Source organism: Lipophrys pholis, assembly GCF_963383615.2.
Source record: "Lipophrys pholis genome assembly, chromosome: 2".
NCBI classification, from domain to species: domain Eukaryota; kingdom Metazoa; phylum Chordata; class Actinopteri; order Blenniiformes; family Blenniidae; genus Lipophrys; species Lipophrys pholis.
The window spans coordinates 6,809,938-6,836,875 of NC_137636.1; the positions used below are offsets into that span (position 1 = coordinate 6,809,938).

General features: G+C 41.1%; 1 protein-coding gene across 2 annotated transcripts in view; it reads left to right on the top strand.

The window, feature by feature from the left end:
* fbn1 (fibrillin 1) overlaps positions 1–26,938 on the top strand; it is a 71,278-nt gene that overhangs the window by 5,571 nt on the left and 38,769 nt on the right. For both annotated transcript variants that reach the window (XM_080458513.1, XM_080458514.1), the window contains exons 5-26: positions 913–1,008; positions 2,017–2,112; positions 11,120–11,317; positions 12,690–12,815; positions 14,197–14,322; positions 15,393–15,545; positions 15,644–15,931; positions 17,393–17,548; positions 17,637–17,756; positions 17,846–17,971; positions 19,210–19,332; positions 21,972–22,094; positions 23,709–23,861; positions 24,382–24,435; positions 24,550–24,675; positions 24,780–24,905; positions 25,023–25,142; positions 25,477–25,614; positions 25,709–25,759; positions 25,859–25,984; positions 26,096–26,323; positions 26,463–26,588. In XM_080458513.1, the coding sequence (XP_080314639.1) occupies positions 913–1,008; positions 2,017–2,112; positions 11,120–11,317; positions 12,690–12,815; positions 14,197–14,322; positions 15,393–15,545; positions 15,644–15,931; positions 17,393–17,548; positions 17,637–17,756; positions 17,846–17,971; positions 19,210–19,332; positions 21,972–22,094; positions 23,709–23,861; positions 24,382–24,435; positions 24,550–24,675; positions 24,780–24,905; positions 25,023–25,142; positions 25,477–25,614; positions 25,709–25,759; positions 25,859–25,984; positions 26,096–26,323; positions 26,463–26,588 (2,979 nt within the window). The remainder of the gene's footprint in view (positions 1–912; positions 1,009–2,016; positions 2,113–11,119; positions 11,318–12,689; positions 12,816–14,196; positions 14,323–15,392; positions 15,546–15,643; positions 15,932–17,392; positions 17,549–17,636; positions 17,757–17,845; positions 17,972–19,209; positions 19,333–21,971; positions 22,095–23,708; positions 23,862–24,381; positions 24,436–24,549; positions 24,676–24,779; positions 24,906–25,022; positions 25,143–25,476; positions 25,615–25,708; positions 25,760–25,858; positions 25,985–26,095; positions 26,324–26,462; positions 26,589–26,938) is intronic.

A 26,938-nucleotide genomic window follows, 5' to 3' on the forward strand; every position in this document is an offset into this window, starting at 1 on the left:
AATAGATAAACATGTTAATGCTGTGATTTATGCAAGTTGGAGAATATGTTGAAAGTAACTACTTTCTGGAAAGCATAGCAAAGACTACACCCCTGTCTCCCAATTTTCTATTTATTTTTTCAATACGGGGGCTCTAATCTGAGGAAAAACATTTCATCCCGCTACAACAACAATGTCATGTGATGACAGAAGACAGAAAATACGCAGCGTTGTCATGCCACTTTCTTTTAAAATGAAAATGAGTTCGCAGTTGGAATGAGGCGTTTTTGAGTTTTAGAAGGCACTGTGCCGTTCAGTCAAACCTCAAATCTTTCCTCAAGTTTTCCGTTCCTCATCATGAGTAATGAGTACAAGTTAGCATGGTCAAAAATATGGGACAGAGGGCCAATGAACCCCCTCGAACATGCTTTGAAACTGTCCCAAGATTAAAGCCATGTTGCAATCCTGCAACAAAAGAAAGAGGAAAAAAGACAGTCTTGTGGATCGTTGTGTCTATGTGCGTGTGTTTGTGTCAACTCTGTGTGTGTGTGTGTGTGTGTGTGTGTGTGTGTGTGTGTGTGTGTGTGTGTGTGTGTGTGTGTGTGTGTGTGTGTGTGTGTGTGTGTGTGTGTGTGTGTGTGTGTGTGTGTGTGTGTGTTTGTGTATGTGCTTTGGAAGATGTCCACAGTCAACATCTTCTCCATGTTGCTCTCTCACAGCACTTCAAGCCAGTGTGCTCATCTGTTTGCACACCATAAATTTCTAGGAAATTAAATCCGAGCATGACTTTTAATAAACATGGTTCAGAGTGAATTTTGTTTGTGTTGTAAATATTATCTGCACTATACGTTTGGATACTCTGAATTCAACCCCAACATTTGCCTTTGTTGTGTGTGTGTGTGTGTGTTTGTCTTTGGATCATTCTGCCCACAGTCCAGCACTGTAATATTCGGTGTATGAACGGAGGAACATGTGCAGAGGACAACTGCTTGTGCCAGAAAGGCTATGTGGGAAACCACTGTGGTCAACGTAAGTATCATCCTGAAAACACCACAAGAACTGTGACAAAATTTATTTATGAATTATGTTGGCAGATATTACTACATATCCTCCCTGTCTCATCGCATTTCACTATTGAGATTTATTTAGTGTTTTCTTTAGCCAAACATGACATATGCAGAAACCACTAAAACAGGCTGCTGAAAACTCTCCTCTGGTGTTGTTTTTGTATTTGTGTTTTTTCTTTTGGATATTTGCTTTATAATTAGTATTAATAATGTTTTCTTCTGCATTTGTGTTGTGGCTGTGGCCTTGTGTTGACCCATCTGTGCCACGGCACTATTGTCTGACAGCTATTAGGAGATCAGAAATGTCTTGTAATTGGTTTTAAATTTGAATACTTAGGCTGTAAATCTTTTCAACATGGATGCATGCAGGAAAACGTATTATATTTCAATATATGATTCAATATCAAGTTACAATGTGAAAACAATATTTCTCACTGAACCCCAAACATGAACATGATCGAACTCTCTTTTGAGGACATGAAATTGGTATCTCTTAAATGATCAGATACTCAAAATGCTCAAAAAAAAGACAAACTGAAAAAAAGTTTATTAAAACTCTTAAATATCTACCAAAGGCATCATCATTTCACTTTGACCTCCCGAACCATATATTTTTGTTAGCATTTCTTTTTTGCACAAAAGGTCACTCTCAGCATTAAAGATATTTCAACATGTGCTATTTTTAATGTCAAAATAATATTTTGATAATGCACTTCAGTGGTTAGCTATGCTGTAGCTGCTCTGTCTGATGGATGCTCATTTCGTGCCCCAGCTGACCTCTACTGAACGATGTCATTATGTTCAAAAAAAAATCCCCACAATGAGCAACTGCTGTGTTTTAGTAACCAATAAAAGTGATGGCAAAAATGAAAGAAAAAAAAACACAAGAGTCACCACGTTAAATTCTTCCTCGCTTACAGTGCCGTTCTCATGTTGTTTTCATTGTTTATTTCCCTCTGCTCTCGTCCAGCGGTTTGCGAAAACGGATGTCTCAATGGAGGAAGATGTGTGGCCCCCAACAGATGCGTGTGCACCTACGGCTTCACTGGGGCTCAGTGTGAACGAGGTAATGAGTGCCACTCTGCGGTACTCGGCGTTTCGCTCACTCGTCTTACGTCACACTATCTCTTTGCTCCACATTTACTACTCGCTCTTTCTGAAGTGGTTTTCGAAGCCACATGTGCTGCTTTTGGGAAAACGTGACCCGATGCTGAATGGCGGTGGTTGTTTTTTTGTTTTTTTTTGTGACTGAAGAAAAATTCCTGCTTAGTCATGCCACCGGCTCCGGGAATGTGGTTTGTTGTGGAACATTTGCATGTCAAGCCTGGGCTCAGAAATGACCATTATTTTCCACATCTGCTCTGAAACGATGCTCTGGGGAATGTAATGTCTTTGTAAATGTGTGCTGTTTGTTAACCGAAGACCTCCCAACCTCCTGTGGCTGTTCTCTGGCACATGTGAGCAAAGGCTCCAAAGTATACAAGCACACGCAAACTGGGGCAGTCTGTACTGTGCGCAGATGCGTGATTGTCTGTGTGAGTGGCTGATGGTCTGTGGCTGCGGTGACCTTGGAGGTCAAAGTAGAGACCTTGTAAAACTAATATTTGGATTAGCACCATTGCTCTTAATTAGTAGTGTCCCTTTTAACGAGGCCATGCTTCTGAATCTTGTCCATGGGGTCTGGTTCAGGATTTGTCCTCTGGTTTACTTTGGAACGGTCTTGAAATCCTTCAACTAATAAGAGCTATCATGTTGCCTGATTGTTTAGCCTCATGCCTTATCTGCTGAAGCACACTTCTACATGCTGTGACTTTAGTTTCTACTCTTTCCTGTGGAAGTTTGACCAGAAGGCCTGCGACAGTTGAGGAATTCTTTTTTCTTTTCAGCACTTGTTATCTTGTTGATATCCAGGCTTTTGAGAGGAAGCTATGGGTGTCACAACATTACTGCTGCTGTGGGATAAACTATGTACAAGCAAAGAATGTGTCTGGATTCAACATTTTGATTTGGTCTGTGAGGTGATGAGACTACAAACACACTCATTGTCAGCTGCTTCATGAATGGTGGTTTCTTGTCTGCTCTTCTGATAGTGTCCGTCTTTGTGTGCAACAGGCATTTGTTGATATATTTGTTATTTGTGTCTCAGGATGGCTGCTTGGAGACCGGCTCCATTAATCGGTCTCTAAATGTTGTCGTAACGTGTGAGGTATTTGTTGAGTGCATTTATATGGAGTTAAGTATCCCATTTATTGTCCTTTTACAGGTTTTAATCATATTTGCGATAAGAGTATTTACTAATATCTTAAAAACACATTTAATTCACAACCGAACATAGACAATATATCAACTATTAAAAGGAAGATATTTGACCTTTATTCGAGAATAATATCTCATTTTGAAGTCAAAAGAATTTGAGGATGCGGGGACAAGGCCAACACAAGCCAACAAATGCTTTAATGGCAAAAACATTTTCGTGATGCATTTCACATCCATTGATTTTAATACCATAAAATATTGTTGTATTCCACAGTATAGAAGACCGCGGTTAGTTCAACCAGGACAAGAGGTCAGTGACATGACTGGGTATAAAAAGATTATTTTAGAGAGGCAAAGTCTGTGAGAACTAAAGTTGGACAAGTTAACGAATCTGGGAATTAAATAGGTTACAACAAATTGTATTGAAATATCCCTCAATCTAAAATATTTCAAAGATCCCACCATCTGCATTCCATTAAACAATATGTCAACTTTGGATACAATTCTATTCATTGACAGTTTGTTTTGATATTATACCTTTTAAACCGGTGCATGGGCTCAGGAACACTTCCATATAACATCGTCTTGAACACAGTTCACTGTGCAATTCACAAATTCAAGTAAAAGCTGTATCATGGAAAGACAAAGGCATGCGCCAACACAAATAAACACAACCACGTCTACTCCTGGCCACAGTTTTTTTTTAATGACCATAGTGGACACAATTGTTGAAAAACACAAATGATGTGTTCAACAAACTCAAGAATAAATGGACAATTCAGCTTGTTATCAGTGTGCAGTTCAAATGGCTTCACCTTTGATGGTGTGGGTTTGCACTAGTATCTACAAAGTGGCCATCTTACACATCTGTAAAAGTGCAAGCGGTGCCTAATAGTAGATGAAAGGTTCAGATTAGAGTTGGGCAATAGATTGTCCTGAGGTGGCCACATGAGAAACATGTCCTAGTTTCATTACACAATATACTGAATTCTGCTTGATGCAAATATATCTCCTATTAAATAGCAGGATGTTACATGCACTTGAAAAACTATTGGTGTGCCATATCAGTCAAGCTCTCACATATTTGTTTTGCATGTTTTGATTGGTAAGGCGATTCAAATTGTATTTTCTTAACTCAGTAAAGATGGGTTTATCTCTGCCCACAAGCATGGACTTTGTACTGAAGCTGCCACCTTCACGATGAAGCAACGCGTGCATCATGTACATTAATCTTGAATCGGTTTCTATTTTCCCATCCCCCCTTTATAGGTAGGTCACACAGTGTCCATGTCTGATTCAGAACATATACTCCCAACCAGGCAGTGACTTTTTCAGGAAAGGCCTTTCATACTTGTGCAGGAAAATGCCAGACTACACCCTGCCTCCATCTCAATGACAAAACTTCACAGTAGAAGGATCCAGGTGCTTCATTGGCCTGTCTGCATTTCAGACCTCTCACCATTAGAAAACACTTCTGGTTTCTTAAAACAAGAAATTTGCCAAAGAAGACAAAGGACTGTTAGCTTGAATTCTTCATTGGACAGGAATGGAAAGTAATCCGTCTGCCAAACGTCTACCAACTATTGTCCCAGATGTTTGCAGACTGTTGTTACATGAATCAGAAATGAATTACAATTAGTAAACATGACCCTGTCTGAATTTTTTAAATATGTTGCTCAAATTTAGAATATGGTAATGCTCTTCATGAAGTATTCAGAAGTTTTACTTTCATCATTTCAGAGTTTGTCTATATTGTATTATGAGTTGAATATGAAGTTTTAATGAGTTTTTCAAATGGTTGGATCTTCCTTACATTTACATTTTAGATGTTGCCCTTCACCTTGGTTCTGGTCACATCAGGAGTGTTAGAGAATGCGGGGTGAAGGTTATGGTGGCATTTTAGGTTAAGTTACTTTCATTGGAATTTCCTTGGCTCCAATCCATCACCTCCCAAGGGGAAGTCATTGTACTCTGACATAAACACAAGCACATGCATACCATACGTGTGTACACACACCCCACAGGGCTTTTTAACGTAATTTACTGAAACTGTGCCCCATTATGGGATCTTATCACATTAGCGAAAACACGAGGTTTCCACCAGCATGTGATCTGAAGAAGGAGCTGCCGTAGCTGCACTCGGGAGGTTTTCTTGGTGACTGTCGGGGCTCAGCATGAACACATCCTGCTGCAGAGCTGTGTGACTTTGAGCTGTAGGCTGCCAAAGTGACTGGTGATCTGCTGACCAGTGGGCCCACCACCAGGCACAGCTGACTGCAGTGGAAATCATCAACGTGGTCTTTGTTGGTTACAAATGTGATTTAGCTTGGAATGTGGAATTGGTGAGATCCAGCCACACGGCTGCTGATTGCATGTGGGTCTCTTTGCTCTTACTGCAGAGTCACTTAGCCATGGAGCAATAAAGCAAAGCTTTCAGTATGACGCCATTGAGCCCACTTGGAACGGCGCTGAAAGACTTTCCCGAAACGTGGCTACACGTGAGATACACAGTCAAAAAATCCGCTGCCAGAGAGCAACTGGGAAGTTTGTCGGTCAGCTGAGGGGCTCTCTGGTCTCTATATGCCTCAGTGACTTTCTCCTATCAGGCTGTGTTTTGTCCCAGGACGGCTCTCAGTGCATGGACGGCCCAGTGTGTGTTTCTGTGTGTGAGTATGTGCTCAACTTGTTAGTCCGTGAAGGAAATCCACAGATGGGCCAATAGAGAACACCCCACCCTAATATAAGACCCCTTAATGCATGCATAGAAGCACAGATCACTCAATCATATGTATCCACGCATACAAGTGTACAAATTACTGGTATGCATTAACAAAAACAAAAAACAAACGCTTTGTAATGAGAATTACCCGTGGAGGAAATACTGTGGAGGGGTGGATATGGAAAAGTTGGACAGATTTTTTTCTGTGTACACACAGTCTGGTGCTGATCCAGGAAACTCTTCTGACCCACTTCCCAACGGGTTTCCCTCCCCTTCACACCAAAGGGTATTGTTGTGTATAAACTCAACACATATTGAAGAAACCAGTGTTTCTATTGTATTCGAACACTTTTACATAAACACTAGGACTTGTACTAATCAGGGCCATTAGAGACACTTTACTCTCTCATTAAGGTATTTGTTTAATGAAGAACCTGGTTATCTGATTGATTTCCACGTAGCTTCCAAAAGTGGAGCAGCGGAGCAAAAACACGAGCAACATTTTTGTAAGTTTTGATGTATCATGAGATCATCACTGGCAAGTTTTGTGATGAAGGATTGGGACAAGGATCAGTGCATGTGTGTGTATGTGGTTGTGCATGCGTGTGTGTGTGTGTGTGAACACGTGTGATTACTCCCAGATGTTCGGGACATGGGTGGATCCCACAGCTGTACGCAGTTCATAGAGACACAGTGAGATGACGAATGAAATGACACCATTTTCACCCTACAGCTGTCTGCCTCTCCCTGTTTACCTCAGCTGACTGTTTTAAGTGCTCGTATTTATGCTCGGATCTTCGTGTTTTCATCCTCGCTCTGCTCCACTTAGACCTTTAATGAGCAGGTTTTATGTCTGTTGCTGTATGTGTGGCACCCTGGCAGTAATAAGGTACAATCTAATGAAAAGAGAAACCTTCTTTACGCCGTCTGCTGTGTAAGCCTATATTGGCGCCATGTGACAACTTTCCATAGCTCCTGTAATTGTTTTTTTATCTACATTGAGTGTCTTGTTTTGTAAAGCACCTCGTTTTGCTTTTAAGTGGATGCAGAAGTTATCTGGCAACTGGGTTTTTATCTTAAAGCTGAGGAATGTTGAAAGTAGCTGTAGGTGACTTATTTAGATGCGTAACTCACATTAAAGTAAAACTACAAGTGTGAATATTTAATCACAAGCAGAAGCCCTGCATTGGGGACATTAGAGCAAAAACAAACAGAGAAATTATTGTTAAAAGTTTCCATTGAAGAAATACAGTTGGATTTATTTCCTAAATTTAGATAAGAAAAAGAATTATATCACTTTCGTCATCACAAGGTTCTTTCATCTTAGATCACTTTTTAAATTAAAACCACTCCTGCCTGGTAAAAATTTATAGACTGCAGTTTTTTGCTCTCTTTCTTCTTTCTCTCCTCAATTAATGTGGCTCTCTTTATGCAACTCATTTCTTTTCACTGCGGCGACTCGTAATGCATCAATAAATGAGACTTCATCTCTTATCATGTGCTGGCTTGCTTTACTGGTTACCTGTGAAGTGCAGAAGTGGTTTCAAGCTCTTTCATTTGTTTGTACAGAGCTGGTCTCTAAGTTAGGTCTCTAAACTGATAATCACCCCTAAAACCTTTAGACCCTTACTGAGCAATCGCTGGTCTTAATCTGACGCGACCCTCCTTCTATCCTTCGGTCTTCTCTACAGCTGGAGTCAATCTGACTCCGGGAGAAGGCAGTGTGTAACCTGAACAGGTGGCCAGTCACAGAGAATCACACAAACATACCGACACACCGACTCAAATGTGTATTTTCACAATGTGAGAATGTAACACTCACATGGGAGAACAATCCCAACGACTTTCTAGTGCAACCACCACACCACTGTGTGTCGACTTTACGATCTTTGGACTAAACCTGTGGAATAGTTCTCCACTGTGTAATACTGTAATATTCCACTTATGATTGTGATGGTTTCATATATGTTTCTTTCACGGTGCTTTTAAACAGCAGTATTCAGTTTACACACTAGAAGTTAAGGCGTTTCTTTGAAATTTCAACTTTAAAATGAAAAGAATCTATTTCCAGTATCAAGTGGCCATGTTAGAAATTCTCCCCAATATTAATCAGCCTGCAGTTTGTCTATCCACTGTTCTATGGAATTTCATACCTTTTCATGCTGCTCTATGTAGTGTTGGTCAGTGGATGTGTGTTTGCTCAAATCAACCTGGGCGCCTTGCCAAATGGAGGACCATTATAATTGCTAAAAGAACAAAAAAACAATAATTTGTTATTTGATGAAGTTCTCCCTCAGTGTGTCCTCTCTTAGTAATGTGCTCCGAGCTGTATTGTTGCAGTTTTGCTGTGACACATTAGCTGAGCTGCCAGGACTGTGTGGGTCAGCCTGATTCGCTCATTCAGTTCAGCTGAAGTTACATCAGTTAGTAGGAAGTCTAATATTGGTGCACATGTGTTATTTCGGACTATCTGAGTAATCGGACATTATTAAAACTGGATACGTTAAACTCCAGCATTGGCGATGTGATTACATGGAGTCCTGGCTTTAAGAGGACCTTTAAGAATCACTGAATGTCTGCTCCTGGAAATAAATATTCATGCATTGGGAGCTTATTCAGACTGCTGTAAGTAGGAATTTATTGGTTTATTAATTAACATGGAAAAACATTTACATGAATCTTTTTAAGACTGCCGAGTGAAGCTGCAGGCTATTCTATATTGGCTTTCATCTGTCTTTGTTGCACCAGACACCCATGAACACAAAACCCCACCTGTTCTGGGAGCTGATTGGTCAGATGTTGACTGTAGCTCATTAGGGTTAGATTTACCATTCAGAGAAACTGGAATGAGATAAAACTAATCACATAATCCCTGTTGGGCACTGAAGAGTAAAATGGACTGTAGGAATCCTGCCTGTCATTTATTAAATATAGAGGAAGAGCATTAGCTTGGTTTTTATTTAGTTTGATGTAAAGTTGGAAAATAGAACTGATGATATCTTCATGATATACGTTTCCCTGCGTTTCCCCCCTAAGTTATCTGGGACATGTTCCAGTCCCCCGCAACCAGACTCAAGTTAAAGTGAAGATAGATGGACGGGGACTGAAATGAGATACGATAGCTCTCTTGGCTCAGTGCAAAGGCAAAAGAATCGGCCTACTTACACCTTTAAACCTCAGTTGGAAAATAAAGTGTGATGAACAGCTTTTCATTTTTCCAGACAAACTGATTTACAGAGAAATGGTGGATGTTTTTAGTCTTTGTGCAAGCTAATCAATAGCTGGAGTTATGCTAAATTCATGGTGAAGCTGTAAGAGTAGTGAGTATCAAACCTTTAGTCAATTCTGCACATATTTCCTTAATTTTTTTTTTAATATTTTGGCACTTGTGTTAGCTTTGAAACTATAATGGGAGATTTAAAAAAAAAAAAAAATCCTGTTGTGTCAAATATTTGCTCTAAACTGTACGCCAGAATCAGAATAAATCCATTTAGTTATTTTTCACCTCCTGCTGGAAGGAGAAGTAGACAAAGAATCATAAGCATTCGGTCTCCAGTAGAGCCTGAGCAGGAGGGAGTGAGAAAGAGAAGGAGAGATGACCCAGTTCTGTTTCACACAGTGCTGGTGCCAGAGGCAGAGAGACCGTGGAGGCTGTGTTGCACGTGACGGGTCTGGGCTGGGCCCTGGTCCACACGGGAAACGCACAATGTCTCGTTTGTTTTAAATGACTGCACTGTTGGAACTGGTCTCCCTCTTTCCTCTCGCTGTCTGTTGTCTGCTGTGAAATGTGGAAATGATTTTTGCCTTTGGATCATGTCCAGATTATTTTGGGAGTGATGGTTTTTTTTCCCCTTTTCTTGTCTCTCTGTGTCCCCTATCTGTGTTTCACCATCTTCCAGTCCTTCACCTGATAAGATTCACTGACTTTACTGTCCAGGGCCCGGGGGGAGTTTGCAGCTCGGGAGTGGTGTTTGGAGGGAGATCGAAGTGCGCGAACATATGCATGCATGCAAGCTGGTTTGAGGGAATGAGCTTTAAACTATTTGAGATGGGAGGACAGATGCAGAGTCTTGATCTAGGGACTTTCTTTACGATCATATTTATTATAACTATTTGCCGTAAGCCACTGCATTATGGGGGGAATCACCGCCTGTGCTCAATAAACATGCCCTGCCCGTCTGTCTCACGTTTCCTTTGGGATAGTGACAGCCTATACATTTTATATTTGTCCAAAATGATCATTTATCATCATTTATTTCTTTGACTCACAATTCGTGAAATTCAGAAAATAATACTTCATTTCAAAGTGCTATTTCCTAGAATCATAATTCAAACACCCGATCATCCTTTAATATGTGCAGCAGACTGATTTCTCATTGCTGAGGTGTCCTTGCTTGTGTCCATCAATCTCCAAAGCCGCCCACGCAACTTTAAAAGCTTTTCCAGACCTGTTCTCTACCCTATCTCTGCTTTTTTTGTTAACTCTCGCACACTCGCGTACAATGCACCTGAAAGCCAGACCGATCAAAATGCCAGGAACACACAATACATTCTTTATGGGGTGTGTTACTATTAGCTCTGCCGGACTTTCATCACATAATAACGTATGTGTGCTGTACATGTCATGCAAAATTACTTTCAGTTTGAGCATTTCTGTTTGCCTGTGCCAGACAGTCATTCACTCTCACACTATAGTTCCTTGTTCCAGGTTTTCAGCCTTGACGTTACGTCCACTTTTTTCTTCTTTTTTTTTCTTTTTTTTTTTACAGTTTTGGTCCAGATCTTTCACATGTGCATTTAAAAAATGTTTTTCTTCCTCTGCATACCAGACGTTTAAATTTTTTTTTCTCTGCGCCATGGTTGCACTGGTTGCACTCTGGGGCCTTTCTACGTTGAGTTTGCATGTTCTCTATGCTACTCCAGTTTCTTTCCACAGTCTGAAAACATGCATGCGAGGCTAATTGGTGACTCTAAATTGCTCATAGATGTGTATGTGAGTGTGTAGGTGTTTGCACTGGGCATAAAGCAGCTAAACTTGGTTTTTGTGTGTGTGCTTTTGTTTTTCCCACAAAAACGACCACCTGGTTTACCTCCACAGACTACCGCACTGGGCCATGCTTCGCCTCTGTGAACAACCAGATGTGTCAAGGCCAGCTCACAGGTATCGTGTGCACCAAGACTATGTGCTGCGCCACAGTGGGACGGGCATGGGGTCATCCCTGTGAGATGTGCCCTGCCCAGCCTCACCCCTGCCGGAGAGGGTTCATACCAAACCACCGCACCGGGGCATGCCAAGGTAAAGTCTGTTCCTCACCGTCTTTATTTTTGTGTCTTTTCTCTTCTCTGTCACTCTCCTCCATCATCTCACTCCATCTTTGGGTAAAGCGCTGTCCTTTCTGCCCATTTTAACTCCTTCTCCCTCCTTGGCTTACCCCTCTGTTTCTGTCATTCCTGCATCTCTACCCACCATCCCCTCACCAGAGGATTAGTTCTAATTGGGTTAAATTGGGGTGGGTGGCAGTGCCTCCCACATGTGTATGGAATGCCCGCAGACACCCGCTGCGGTGCGACTGTCAGAGTCAGTAACACGGGTCAGTGGCAGTGCCACGTGGGAGAGCTCATTTCTGCCTGCTTCAGACCCAACAACATCAGAACCTCTGCAGGGGAGGCGGACATGAGCCAGGACCCAGAGGAACATGGAGTGCTCTGAGACGGCATCAGGTCACAGCGTCCTGCAGGCGTTCAGCCCGAGACCTATGTTTTAGTCTGTCAGATTCATTAAATTAATTTTATTTAGTCAAAACTCACAAAGTGGCAGATTTTAAACCGGAACAACCTGGAACAAGGTTATCTCTGAGGATTAACTCACTAGTGACATCATTATTACTCATATCCTCATACATATCAGTGAGTGCGTGCGATCACACCCATAACCTTCTGTTTCATTGTGTGTCTTTTGTCTATGTCATCTTGGCTACAGTTTGGTTCCTCCTGCAGGAGACATCCTCGTCCCTCTTTCTCTTTTCCATTGTCACTCTGTTGGTTACAGGAAAGGGAAAGCCACATTGTTTAAAAAGAGCCAGCTTTTTATCCACACACATCAAGGGTGTTAATGATAGTCGGTTTGTGTGTTGGCTTGTTGCCCTTGTATTCAGTTTATTTTATCACCTCTGCATCCTGTTTCTTGTTTGGCACATCAAACTGTTTATTTCCACCAGTCGTTTCTGGGTGTTTCTGGAAGCTGTTAAATGTGTTGCTGTTGGATTCAGGCAACAAAGTCAACATATAAAAAAAAAAAAAAATTTATAGAATATGACTGTTGTGAAGCAACAGTAAAAGGTATCATGAGCTGATCGGTTTAGTTTCTGCTTCATTCTCTTCACGTGGACCTTAATTACCAAAGCTATCCTATTTTTAACAGATAGTACTGACATGAATTGAAGAGTTATACTTCAGTCTGGAGAATTTACAACAAATTTGTTGTTACAAGGTTGTTGTTTACAGCTATAACACCTGGGATTTAATTTACTCAACATTAGCTTTAGAGATGTTTCTTAGTGAAGTCTATGCAGATCAAAATTGTAGGATTAAACTGTGACATGTTAAAGTAGTCTGTGCATTTATGTTTGTATTTTGACGTGTATTGATTGTATGTTGTGTATGTACAGATGTTGATGAGTGCCAGGCAATCCCTGGTCTCTGTCAGGGAGGAAACTGCCTCAACACAGTTGGATCCTTTGAATGCAAATGCCCCGCTGGGCACAAGTTCAACGAGGTCTCGCAGAAATGTGAAGGTAAGAATCTATCTGGCAGAACAAACCTGTGTAGTAAAACTGTGAAGTGTCTGACTGTCTGTGTCAGTTTGAATGACAGAGTAGACTAGAAAAATATTTTTGAGTTTCCAAAGAGTTAAAGACGGTCAAAAACCACATCCCTCTAGATGTGGTTGACTTCACCTCACTCGTGGTATTCTGATTATTACTTTGTGGGGAAAGACCACACATATGCCAAGTTTTGCCCGACGCTTGAAAGAAGTTTAATTAAACCAAAGCAGCACTCTGCCTTCTCTCACTAATCCTGAGTGACTCTTAATTGTGAGGTTTGAAAGAAATGTTGAGGTTAAATTTAAGTTGGGTTTTTTTGTCTTAGGTTCGTGTGGGTATAACCTTTCAAAGAATAAATAACTTATTTTTATCTCACAAAACAGAGTCTCTGAATAGGCATATTATGTTTATTCAGAGACTCTGCAAGTAATCTCAACTTGCATTGTAGATTTGGCAAGTTTTTAACACCAGACGTCCTTCCTGAAGCCACCAAGATTCACAATGTGGCCGTTCACACACTTAATTCAAGATCCAAAGAAAGTATGTGGGATGTGAGATCGTGTAAGGGTACAAGAGGTTCCAACAACAATAGATCCTTTCATTTAGCTAAATGATCATCTATACTTTTAATATTTAGGTTTTTTAGTTAATACACACTACATTGCAAAATACCGTAAATATGAACTTTACATGTAGTCTTTAAAGCCACATCTTTTTTTCTTCTGATTCGTTGGGTTTCTCTCTGCTGAAAGCAGCTAGAAATGACTGTGTTGTATGTGGTGCTATATAAATAAAGTTGAATTGAATTGAATTGAATTCTTTAAATGAGGCCTTTCAGGGACGTTTTAAAGTTTCTGGGTTAAAGAAAAACTTCAATAAAAGCAGTTTTCTCTGCATCACCTCTATCCTCCCACGCATAAAGGCCCACAGTATCCCTGTGAAAAATATTGGCTCATTAAGCCATGAATATGACAATTTCCAGACCAGGTTTAACTCCGGTGAAAAAGACTGAGCAAGGTTTTCTGGCTTTGGTTTGTAGAGTAAAGTATGTGCTATTTTATGCGCAGATATAATTGCCGGAAAACTTCTGGACTGTGTAAAAGAAATTTCAAACGGCTCTAAGTTGCAGTGTTTTTTTAACAGACTTTGTGCCTAATGATGTGCACTTGGTGGTTAACGGTGCTAACAGAAGAGCAGCTCCAGAGGCCCCTGGATTTAATATCCTGTGACAATGCCTTATTTCCATTGTTGCTGCCAACATGTGCTCGAGACATCTTAACTTAGTTTTCAGTTTTTTCACTTTCATTGACAGTTATGATTACACTCCTGCCCTCCTCTCCTCTCTTTGTAGATCTGGACGAGTGTTCTAACATTGCCGGCCTCTGCGGTGTGGGTGAATGCTCTAATACTGTTGGCAGCTACTTTTGCAAGTGTCCCCAGGGGTATTACACTGCTGTGGATGGGTCCAGATGTGTAGGTGAGTCTTTTGTGATGCTTTCCAAAGTGAAATCAACTGGCAGAGTATAGGATCGATAAAATATGAGACAAAGCAGCTGAGCTAAAACGGTGCAGCTTCATTCTTTTTTCCTTTTTCCACCATTTGGTTCTTTTTTCCCCGTTGTGCCTGGCACTGAGAGCAAATAGAACTGAAAACTGTCCAACGTTCCAGCTGGTAGAATTTAGGTCAGTAGTCACTTGTTTCTGGTTCCACAACAATGAGCTATATTCTCCTCGAACAGAAAAGGGAACGTGACGTGCGGGGCAAATAAATAGAGCTCCTTTTCTTTTTCTTTTTGAGCGCAGGTAACGTCTTCTTTGACATCACGCTGAGAAGAATTTAGAAGTTTGTATCCTGGTGATCAAGTGAAGTGTGTGCTTGGGTGGGTTTGAACATTCCCATGTTCAGCTCAGTTTCACCCAAAACAGACCATATAAGAATGTGGTTCAGAACAGGCAGTCTGATCGATGCACATGCACATACTCACACGTGCATGCATGCACACACAAACATATGCAAGCACACGCTCACATTACACCCCCCCAAGGAGAGCATGTTTGTGAGGAAGGAATGTCTGAGACTTTCGTTCCAGAAAACCATTGTGCCAAACGTTCTAGTCTGTTTCCCGTGCAGTAACACGACTACTCCGTCCCCTTAAGAGTCCAAGTGCTCCATATAGGCGATGTGTCTGACATCTTGCCTCATCGAATCAAGCAGTCTCTGGTGTTGCCTGTCACTTTCTCCATGTTAACACAATGGATGGGCTCGGTGTGAAACAAGACATGATATATTGACTTTAACGGGCAATTTGAGAGTGAGTCACACTTGCTGTATAGTGCCAGAAACTGTAGGATGAAGGAAATGTTCTCAGCAATAGGACATAACGGCTATTGGAAGCAGCCTCCATCTTCCAAAGAATGGACAATCTGAAGTTACAGCAACTACTTTTTGATTGTACCCCTGCTGGTTTGCAGAACGCAAATAACACATGCCTTTTTTTGTAGTCGATGGTTGGTTTCAGTGACTTCATGCTGTGGTGATTTCCACAGATGCCCGTGGTGGGTACTGCTACGCTAGCTTGTTGAATGGGCGCTGCGCCAACCAGAACTCGCAGCTGTTGACCAAAGTACAGTGCTGCTGCGATAGTGGACGCTGCTGGTCTGATGGATCCACTCCTGAGATGTGCCCCATTCGTGGAACAGGTGGGACAGACGACATCACGCGTCACTTTCATTTTTGCATATCAATGTAAAAACACAAAACACTCAAGCTAACTGTGCCTCCTGTTTCTACTCTTTAGAGGAGTACCAGAAACTCTGCATCCAGATACCTGATGTAAGCACTGGAGGTCTGACACCAGGTCGAGTTCCGGGAGGTCCCGACATACCTGGCATCTACCCAGGTGTATATCCTGGACAAACTCCTGGCCAGGTATATCCAGGTCAAATCCCCATTCAGGGTCCAGGGCAGGGTCCTGGACAAATACCGGGTATAATTCCCGGCCAATACCCAGGCCAATACCCAGGCCAATACCCAGGACAAGTCCCAGGACAGTTTCCAGGACTACTACCTATACTGCCGGCCCCAGGTATGCTCCTGTTTTCTTTTTGTTTTGTTTTCGTGTTCACATTTGCACAAAACAAAACATTCTGTTTGTTTATATGTCATATTTAATAGTGTGACTCATTACACTGTGCTGCTGTCAAAACCACACCTTTGGCAAACAACTCCCCATGACCTCTAATGAGTTACATACTAATGACGGAACGCTCTGACTTTAACAGCTGTTCAGAGAGGCTGAGATGATTGTGTCTTCTCTAAAAGAAAACATTGTTGCAGTTTTGCAGGCCGAGTAATTCTTAATTAGCTACTTGCAGATACTTCAGCAATAAAATTTCCAAGCGATCCTTTTTTCAAAAAAAAACTTGGCAAAGTTTAATCTGAAAAACAAAAGCTATTATATACCTTAACTAGAACAATAGTGGCCCATGCCAGCTTTTAATATTCTGCAAATGTTATAGGGAGATACAGTAGGTCTGGAAATGTCAGGCAACATGCTTGTGGAATACAAGTTTCTTTTTCAGATGTTACTTTTCGAGTACTGATACTACTGTATACAGTGCATATTCATCAATATTTGGTCCGATGTGAGCTCACAGAAATTGAGGAAATGTCTGCAGCATAGCTCTACCTTTTTTCGATGACATTCGGGTTAGTCTTTTTATGCAAAGTATTAACTCACTATTATTAACATTGAATACCTTGCAGGAGAGACATTGTGGCTATTCCTCCCCTTCTTTAATAAACCTTAAATTTCTTATTGAAAAGCCAGGCTTTAATCTAGCATGCCTTATATCTTAAGGTTATAAATTACTTCATAAATCTGACTTGTCTAGTCAGGTGATGTAAAATAAAGTAAAAAAAAAAAAATCAAGGTTTGAATCCTTACTTCCCTGAAGGAGTTGGTTTTTTTAAATACTAAAGTTCGGTTAATCTATTTCAAAACATCAAGTTACCTATCAACCAAACATGCATATCTTTGGAATTTGGGAGAATGCCTGAGTCAATGGGTCCATTTTTTAAGACGCTTCATCTAATTTAGACTTGTGGGTAGTTGAAGCCAATCAAACTGGCTGCAGTACTGGCCAGGTTGCCAATTGCACTTTACTGTAAAAAACAATTATTTGGGTTAGGGGCAAACCATTGTACTTTAGAAAATTGAGAACATGGAATCTCCACTCAGAAAGTTGGCCAGAAGGTTTGAACTAGGAAACTTCACCTTCATCTTCAACTTTATTTTTAGTCCGTTAAAGGGCGATTTGTCGTGCAGCCGTTACAAATGTGGAAGGAAAAAAACCCGCTGTAAAAACACAGTAAAACAGTAATATCACAAAAAACAGGGGTATTAGCAGCAATCGTTGTCATGTAGTCAGGTGTAGGTTAGTGCTGACTGTGTGATGACTTGGCTAAATCTCCATTTTGCTTATTCCAATCATTAATCGAGACTATATACTTATGTGATATCCTCTTCTTTCTTTTTTTTTATCAGGTCCTGCCATTATCCAAACCCAGAATATCACCAATATGTGCCAGGCCTACCGCAACCTCTGCCTGAACGGCAGGTGCATCCCCACGCCGGCGGGCGCTAGGTATCGCTGTGAGTGCAACATGGGATTCAAGCTGGATGGACGAGGGGAATGCATCGGTGAGTTTTAAGTGAGGGTGAAGTTTCCAGTGCACCAAACATATGGTACAAGAAGAGGATTTTTAAGCTTCACGTTTGCTCTCTCCAGATGCTGATGAATGTGAGAAAAGCCCATGTAAACACGGCGAGTGTGTGAACACCCCGGGGTCTTACATCTGTCAGTGTCCTGCTGGATTCCAGTCCACCGCAACCAGGACGGAGTGCCGAGGTTAGACTGACTCTCATACAGAGGGACGCATGCACAAACTCTCAAAGAGTATTTCGGTGTTCATTGTCCTGTGCATTTGTTTCTACCAGACCTGGATGAGTGTGTGGCTAACGGTCGAATCTGCAACAATGGCCGCTGTGTGAACACCGAGGGCAGCTTCCACTGCGTCTGCAATGCTGGATTTGAGATTTCAGTCGATGGAAAAAACTGTCAAGGTCTGTCAAGCTGTGACACCCAGGGAAAAATATGAAATGAATAACCACATCATGTGTGATGTGTATGTTTGATGGAATATGAGTCAATTAGTGCTGGGGATATGTAAATGGTCTGGTCTTGTCTGAGAAACACCTAGTTTGTGTGTTTCAGTTTATCGCTAACCTTCCAAAGGACATTTATTTTGTATTTGTATCGGTGCAGTAACTTGTGCATTCATAGTTGTGCAAGTGAGGTAAATTTGCATGATATGAGCAGTTGATTAAAATATATTTTTTGAAGGGGCAACTTGAGGTGAAATAACATTGCTTTCCATTGCAGTGAGGGGTGAACTGTTATAGTCACACCCACCTAATGTAGTGATTGGTTAAGTGTCAGGTGGCATTGATGTGTCCTGTCTCCAGCTCTCTTAGTAGTTAGTCTTTTTAAATCCTTTTATGCTTATGTTTGCGCAACTGCTGCTGTTATTATCCATGTTTAACCCTAACGCATTCTTATATAGTATACAATGGCCCATCTTTAGTCAATTTAATATACATTTATTTACTTATTTCTTCTTGAAGGTCGATATAAACTTCACAAGAATACATTTGTTAACGGTCCCTGGGTGGTAAGAGAAGAGTTTTCTTTCCTGGCAGCCCTGGTTTGGGAGTTCTTGCATCTTGTTCTCTATATATCATCTGTGAAGAACATTTTCTTGCGTGGTGTCTGACAGCCACTGTGTGATTGGTTAGGAATTAAAAGTGAGCGTTGTTAATGCGGCCAAGGGGAATATTGTCATTCTCGCTAGCTGTTCTAAAGCAATAGATATTTTTCTTTGGAACAGCTGGATATAGAACAACACATTTTAAAAGGCTTAAAAAACAAAAACCATGCAAATTGCTAATGTTTCATGGAAAGAGGTAGCATGAGTCTGGAGGAAAAGATGATCAGAGGTTTTTTTGTGAAGTATCAAATATCCTGACCATAAAACAAACAAATTTCCCGATTCTTGCAGAGTATGTACCCATCCTCAGTTTTACTTCTCTTTTTTTTTTAAATACTTCATGAGCTGTTATGTGACTTTAAATGAAACAAACCCGTTTTATAAAAAGAGTTGTTGTTAAGAAGGCTGAACTTGAATGTACTGCACATTGTAATTGTTTGCAGGTTGGACATCAGCACTAGTTTCTATCTTTAACCAGTCTTCTATTAAAAAAAAATGCACTGCTTTCAATCAGTCCTTTGTGTTCATCTGCAGATCAGGACGAGTGTCTGATCAGGAACATGTGCCTCAACGGACTGTGTATTAACGAAGATGGCAGCTTCAAGTGCATCTGTAAACCTGGATTCCTGCTCGACAGCAGCGGGCGTATGTGCGTGGGTACGTTTGTCGGAGGGCCGGCGGACTGTCGGGTTATTCACGTCACTCATCCACATTCACTTGATCAGTGGCTACATCAGCTGAGTATATATCAACTCAGTTATTCTTTTGATCTTCCTCCTCAGCTCGCTTTGGAAAGTGACTACCTCTCTGGCATGTTAGCGGCTCTGTTATGTGAGTCTTAGCACACAGGGCAAAAATCCCCCAAAAAGCCTTGGAAAAATCCCTTTGCTTTCTGGCAGCCCAGCTGGGCATGTGGATATTTGGGGCCCGCCTATTTTGAGAGTAGACAGCCTTTCCCAAGTTTGTCTGGTGCAAAGAGAAAATACATAAAATTCTTTTTCTTTATTGTAAAGAAAACAACATGGTACAAAACAACTGTATTTCTTTTGTTTTCTTATATAGAACACTATTAGTTTAAGATACGGCAACAAACACAGTTTAAAATAATTGACGCGTACAGGCTTAGGTTTAGTTATTTAAAGGTGGATTCACTTAAGTACTTATTGATTAAAAAAATGGATTATATGAGTAGATGGGACGATGTATGAATCGTGACTAAGTTATGTGCCGTTGTGCTTGGCGACAAAGCATATCTGAACCATGAAAAGGTCCATGTAAACCACATCAATAAAAGTTTATCCTATGTGCATATTCTTATCTGTCCAGAAGCAGTCTCAAAAGAATCAGGTCACACGGACTAAGTCAAAAGTCCTGGAAGATGTTTATCCAAGTGGCTTCATCACTTCATGAGCCAGTCAAGTAGCCTACTGTATTTTAATTTACTCTACAGTCATATACTAAGATCACCATTTGTAGTCTGTAGTAGCTGTAGTTAGTCCTGGTCTAGATCACAGATGGGGAGTCCTGGTCCTTGGAGGATCACAGTCCTGTGTGATTTAAATGAGTCCTTTAAATAACCACAAAAATCAAGATAACTGGAAGTAATCAGATAATTGTAATAATAGGATCTGATGCGTCTACATGCATTTCAGCAATGAGATAAGTGAAGAAATCCTGGTTTATATGTTTCAGTCCATTATGGGATTTCTTCTGGAGACTAGCCAGTCAAGTACAACATGTCCATGTACATCTCGTCAGGAACAGCATGGCTGGAAATGTAATTACTTTCATCCTTGTTTGCTTGCTTTTGCTAGACTGGTTAAATGAAGCAATGGGTCCTACGAGCGCAAAAAGAAACTTGAAATCATGGAGTTGGACGTGAATAAACTTATCAAACATGTCACAGCAAATCATTCTGAATTTAGTGGGGAAAAATAGGGAGAATGGAAAAGAAAAACGCAATATTTGAGATGCTTGGCCTGAAATCTAGCTTTGAGGTACACAGTGGAAAATAACTTTGGACATTTCTCTCACCACAATAACAGCAGCATCTCTGCTGAAAGCTGATTTGATTTAAACCTCTTTTTACAAAAGTGTCAGATACTGACACACTCATAAACAACACAAAAGATCAGAGTCTAAGTTTGTTCATTTGATTTCTCATGCTAAAATGTAACACATTATGCTGTTTACAGGATCACTGGAATAATCTGTGGACTCCACAAATCGCATAATGATCACATTTTTGGTATGCATGTACATAGGCTCTTTGTCTTCTGCTCCAATGCCTGAATTTATTGAATGTGTCATCATGAAGCTTTGCAGAAAGCCTCATAACAAACCACTCATTACAATCCAATTTGTTGAAGACATGGACTTTTAAAACCATGTAGGATCAGGAGCTGCCACCTCTGGTCTAGATAGTCAGCTGGAAGTAAGAAAAAAAGGTCAATATCATTGACGACTGCACATATTATAGAAGACTATTCCCAACTATTCCAATCTCAGAAATCAGTTCCAGTGTAAAATTACTGGTTTTGTCAGTGGTGTCTTGGGACCGTGAACAGAGTGAGTAATGGTACATCTCTCCTCGGGGAAGTCTGCCTGATGACCTCACACAACCCCACTTAAAATAATCCAAACTGTCCCTTCAGCAAATTTACCACCCAACTGGTCAACAAACGCTGGGGAGAGAGCAGCGAGTGAGCTGTAGCCGCCCCGCTCCACATGGCTTCAAATACAGACGTTTGATCTCAGAAACACTGACCCGGTTAAGTCACAACAGAATAAATAAACAGGGGAGCAGGGTGTGGGTGAAGTGTGCTGATATATGTGGTCATTAATGAAACGTGTAGTCTAAAGGGGCCCAAGGGCCTCATTGTCTCTCTGTCTCTTTTTCTACTTTATACACACACACACACACACACACACACACACACACACACACACACACACACACACACACACACACACACACACACACACACACACACACACACACACACACACTAGATATGCATAAACACACAGTGTGCTGTGCTTTCATTCTTTAAACTCATGATAAAATTATTGTAATACGGTGAGGGGATTAAGGGGAAAAAGGAGGAAAGTTTTCTCAGTTGAGATCATCAAACCAAAACTGTGGGGAACTTGATTTTGGCCGTATTTAGTTTTTTAATGGAGCACCTGAGTATTTTAATAACCATTGTTGTGCATTTTAATGGCTTCCGACATCTTATCTTTTATTTCCTGAAGACCGATGTGTGACGACATGACTTTGGTTCATCTGTTTGTAGACATTGACGAGTGTGATACTCCGGGCATGTGTATGAACGGGCACTGCGTCAACACGGAGGGATCTTTCCGCTGTGAGTGCATGGCTGGGATGGCGGTCGGCCTGGACGGACGGGTCTGTGTTGGTGAGTATGACTATTACCTCAATGTATTTGACATGACATTTCACACCCACTGAAACTGAATCTTTGAAATAAAAGTGATGGTTTACAGTGGCTTACAGTGACAGGATGAGTTTGTGATCTCTGGTGACCCACAAGTGAGATCCATTGCACAAAAGAAACCCATTTGAGGAATTTTCCTCTGGCATGAATAACGTAGTTTCTATTCTATTCTATTCTATTCTATTCTATTCTATATTTGATATCTTCTATATTAGCAGATGGAACATTCTATCTCTTTTTACTCCATAATAAATAATAAAAATGTACTATATCCTCAAAATCATATAAAATCTTAGGTGAAATTATTTGTTAAAATCAAAATCTATTTGAATCCAAATTATTACTCAGCAACAAATTCATTTAGAAGCAAAGTCTTTAGAGTAAAGCACATATTCCATGAGTTTCTGTCCGCAATGAAAACAACCGCTTTACATTTTCCTCCACATTTTCCTTCTCTTTACAAACACAAAATAACTCAGTTTCCTTTGAAATATAGTCACCATAAGTCAATAATTCATGATAAATAAAAAGTCATCGTGTAACACTTTCTACTGTGAAGCTCAATGAACTAAAGTCAGAAAAGAAATGCCACCGGAAACTATCCAAGAAAGATTACACTCAAGCAGCAGTGAGGAGGAAAAACTCCTTTCAACAGGGATAAACGTCCACTCGGTGGGCGGCTTTCTGCCTCGATTGGCTGATTTCAAGAAGAAAGTAAAGACGGAAAAGAACTGGGTCTGATTGTCTTGGTCTATTACATTGGTCCGTGTCTGATGCCTTTTTTCACATTAGTTTTATTCACTATCACAAATGCACATCTCTTTTTTGCACATTGTACTGGGTAATCCAATAATAATATGTGATTTATTTTACTTTAGCCTTTTTTTAATTGAAGCAAAACTGAAACCAGAGATCAAACAACAATATTTGTTTGAATTGTTTGAGTGACTTAACTCAAATAATTGGTTATGCGTCCATGTTTCTCATACAACAAGCAACAAATTGAAAATGTTTTATTCCCACTTTAAAGTGAAGCTTTAAAGATCTTTGTATCTCAGCCAGACTAATAAAATAATTTTCCAAAAGATTCATAAAAGCAGCAATGATAAAGCAAAGAATGATTTTGTCATTATGAAGTTATTATCAGCTGTTCAGCCTGTTCACATGTTGCACCCACATGCTCCCTCTCATTAATGAGTGTGTATTGATAAAGGCTTTTCTTGCCTCCCTGTGCTTCAGTGTCTTAGAGGGCTTGTTTGGAGCAGATCTGTTTATGTTTTTATTTCCAACATTCCCCAAATGACTTGTCTTTGTTGTGCATTGTGTGGGAAGTGTTGAAATGCTGTTATTCCATTTGTCCGGATGATATCAGTGCTGAAAAATGCCTCAAATCCCTGGATATTATGGAATGAGAACAACCATTTGTTTTGCCCAGTGTTGTTGTTTACTGGAGCTGCTGACTCTCACTTCCCATTCTATCCTCTTTTGTTCCATCTCCAGCCTCATTGAACGACTTTTTCCTCATATCTGTTTCTTACTAAACTCACACGGTCTGTCTTGTTTTGCCCAAAACAGACACGCATATGCGCAGTACCTGTTACGGTGGCTACAAGCGAGGGCAGTGTGTTAGGCCTTTATTTGGAGCTGTGACCAAGTCGGAGTGCTGCTGTGCCAGCACAGAGTACGCCTACGGAGAGCCCTGCCAGCCCTGCCCACCACAAAGCTCTGGTACGGAAATTTGAATCGCTCCACCCTTTCACACATACTGCATGTATCCACTTCCTGCTGCCCAGCACACTTTCACACATTCACACAAGCGGCTCTACTTTAATCCGAAACACACCACTCAGGGTCAGAATGACCCGATGACACGCTGCATCACGTCTGCATACTAGCGTGATTGTTAAGATTAAATTTTTTTCACAGAGATGCTCACACTGAGGAACTTCTGACAACCTTCACGCACACACATACACACACAAACACTTAGACTCAGTCATACACACACAAAATACACATACATCATGCAGCCACTTCTCATTAGCCCTGCCAATTAAAGTTTCTATATCAAAAGACGCCAGAGCCACACCACATTAAGAGACAGCCTTATAAACATCCCAGCTAAATGAGTAAGCATGCAAATGCATAATGACATGGTATTAAATGCCCCGCTTTAAGATTTCTTGGATTTTTAGCAAATGTGATATTTTCTCGAGCCAAACTGTGCTTTCTTTGTGTTTTGCTTCAGCTGAGTTCCTCGCTCTGTGCCCCAACGGCCCTGGCTTCGGTGGAGATGGACGAGGTAATGAGCACAAGCACATGATGCACTGGCTTATTAAATAAAATGAAAAAAAAAAAAAAAAAAAAAGCAGACATTGTTTAGAGGTTGTTGTTTTTTTCTGCTTCTTCCTCTCAGATATAAACGAATGTGCTCTCGACCCCGACGTTTGCCAAAACGGAGTGTGTGAGAATACGCTGAGGACGTACAAATGCGCCTGCAATGAAGGATTTGAGGTTGACCTGACGGGCAAAAACTGTGTTGGTAGGCGAATTCCCGTCCTCTTGGCAAATGGACGAATGTTGCTCTGATGCCCGAAGCCAGTTTAATAAAAGTCACCGTTTCCCTCTGCCTGTGTTTTTTGTCAGATATTGATGAGTGTCTGATGAACAGGCTGCTGTGTGACAATGGTCTGTGCAGGAACACGCCCGGGAGTTTCACCTGTCAGTGTCCCAAAGGATACAGCTTCAATCCCGAGACAGACGTTTGCGAGGGTCAGAGTCTGCTTTGTTCTGTCGGGCAGTGCAACGCCACTGCAGTGTGTTCTGTGTTGGTTTGGCAATTTGAGTAGAGTTGAGAAGAAGCTGATGTTTGATTTTTGTGTCCGACAGATGAGAATGAGTGTAAATCCAGCCCTTGTGTTAATGGAGACTGTATGAACAGCCCGGGGTCTTTTGTGTGTTTGTGTTCAACGGGCAGTTCGCTGGACAGCTCAGGGCTGGAGTGTATCGGTAAGTGATCATCATCACCAACGCAAAGGCTGGCAACAACATTTAGGGTTTGAAAAGAAAATCAATTTCAGATTTTTTATTTTGTAAAACGACTTATCTTTATGTGCTTGTGCTTCTTCTATCTGCTCAAGAAGTGCAACAGTGTGAGAGACGCTTTGTCAAAGTTGCTGCACCATTTATAGAAAATGTGTTATTTGTTCATTATTTATTTACTTCTTGTCAGCTTTTGTTTGATAGACTTGATGGAATTAAGGTGTATTAAACTGTGCATTACAGTGGTTGATGTGGTTGGAATTAAAGGTGAGTGCATATTAACTGTAGTTTCTCACAACAGAAACTACTAAGAGCACCTGTTGGCTAAAATATATCAATAATCGCTGTGAGGTGAACATCAATGGGGCGACACTGAAGTCTCACTGCTGTGCCACTCTGGGAGAAGCCTGGAACAGCCCATGTTCCAAATGTGAAAAAGGTGATTAAAAAAATCAAATGACACTTTCGCATTATTTACTTTAAAAAAATCATTCAATTGACTGGAAATGTGTTTTCTATCGTCTCTATTTTAGATCCAATCTGCAGTAAAGGCTTTGCCCGAGTCCGAGGGAACGTCTGTGAGGGTGAGGCTCACTTTGGTTCCACGTAGACACAGGGATTTTTAAAAAATATTTCTTTAATTCAAATATATGTGAAAATCTGAACCTGTTGTTGACTTTCAGACGTGGATGAGTGTCAAGTGTTTCCCGGAGTGTGCATCAATGGGAAGTGCATTAACACACCAGGCTCCTTCTTCTGCCAGTGCCCTCCCGGAATGACTGTTGACGTCAGCGGCAGGACCTGCATCGGTACGTCCTCCGTAGATGTATTAAATGTCTTCAGAATTCATTACTATTTATATATATATATATTTTTTTTTGCCTGAAATCTTTGTTAAATGTTGGGTTTGTGATTTTTAGACCTGCGTACGGAGCACTGTTACCTCACTCATGAGGATGAGCGCTGTGGGGCGGCGATCTCTGGGAAGCACCGTGTGGACGCCTGCTGCTGCTCAGTCGGCGTGGCCTGGGGTCCAGAATGTGACGAGTGTCCTGAAAAGGGAACTCCAGAGTACACCCAGCTGTGTCCACGTGGCCCGGGCTTCTCCCACAGGGGGGATTTCATCAATGGCAGGCCCTTCCTCAAAGGTGGGATACATTTCACAGGCCATGTATTATGGAGATTCCTGATGTGACTGTAAAGCAAGAGGCCAATATAAGAAGACTTTTTAAAGACGTCTTGAGTTATTTCATCAGCTGGTCTGTTTCCCTCTGCTCTCTGCCTCAGACATAAATGAATGCAGGATGATAAACTCCCTCTGCTCTAATGGACGATGCAGAAACACCATCGGCAGCTTCCGTTGCCGCTGCGATAACGGCTACGCTCTGGACTCAGATGAGAGGAACTGTACAGGTGAGGTCATCAGAAATAGACTGTCACTTACTTGCTCGAGAAATTAGACAAGTTTTCCATTTTTGTTGAAGCCTTGCAGATTTTGGATCTATTTCTCGCTATTTCACATGTTAATTGATGTTTAATGATCCCCGTGGGGAAATCTCTCCTCTGCATTTAACCCGTTCTGTTCGTAGTTAAACTTAACTATGAAGAAGAAGTGGGCCGCAGTGCAATCGGTCAGCTGTGGGATTCAAACCTGCTCATTTCTGATCCTAAGTCTGCCTCTCTAACCTCTAGGCCACCACTATCAAATTAAGCATATATGGGTTTTGAGCCCAGAAGATCTGCAGACAATTGTGAAAAAAACA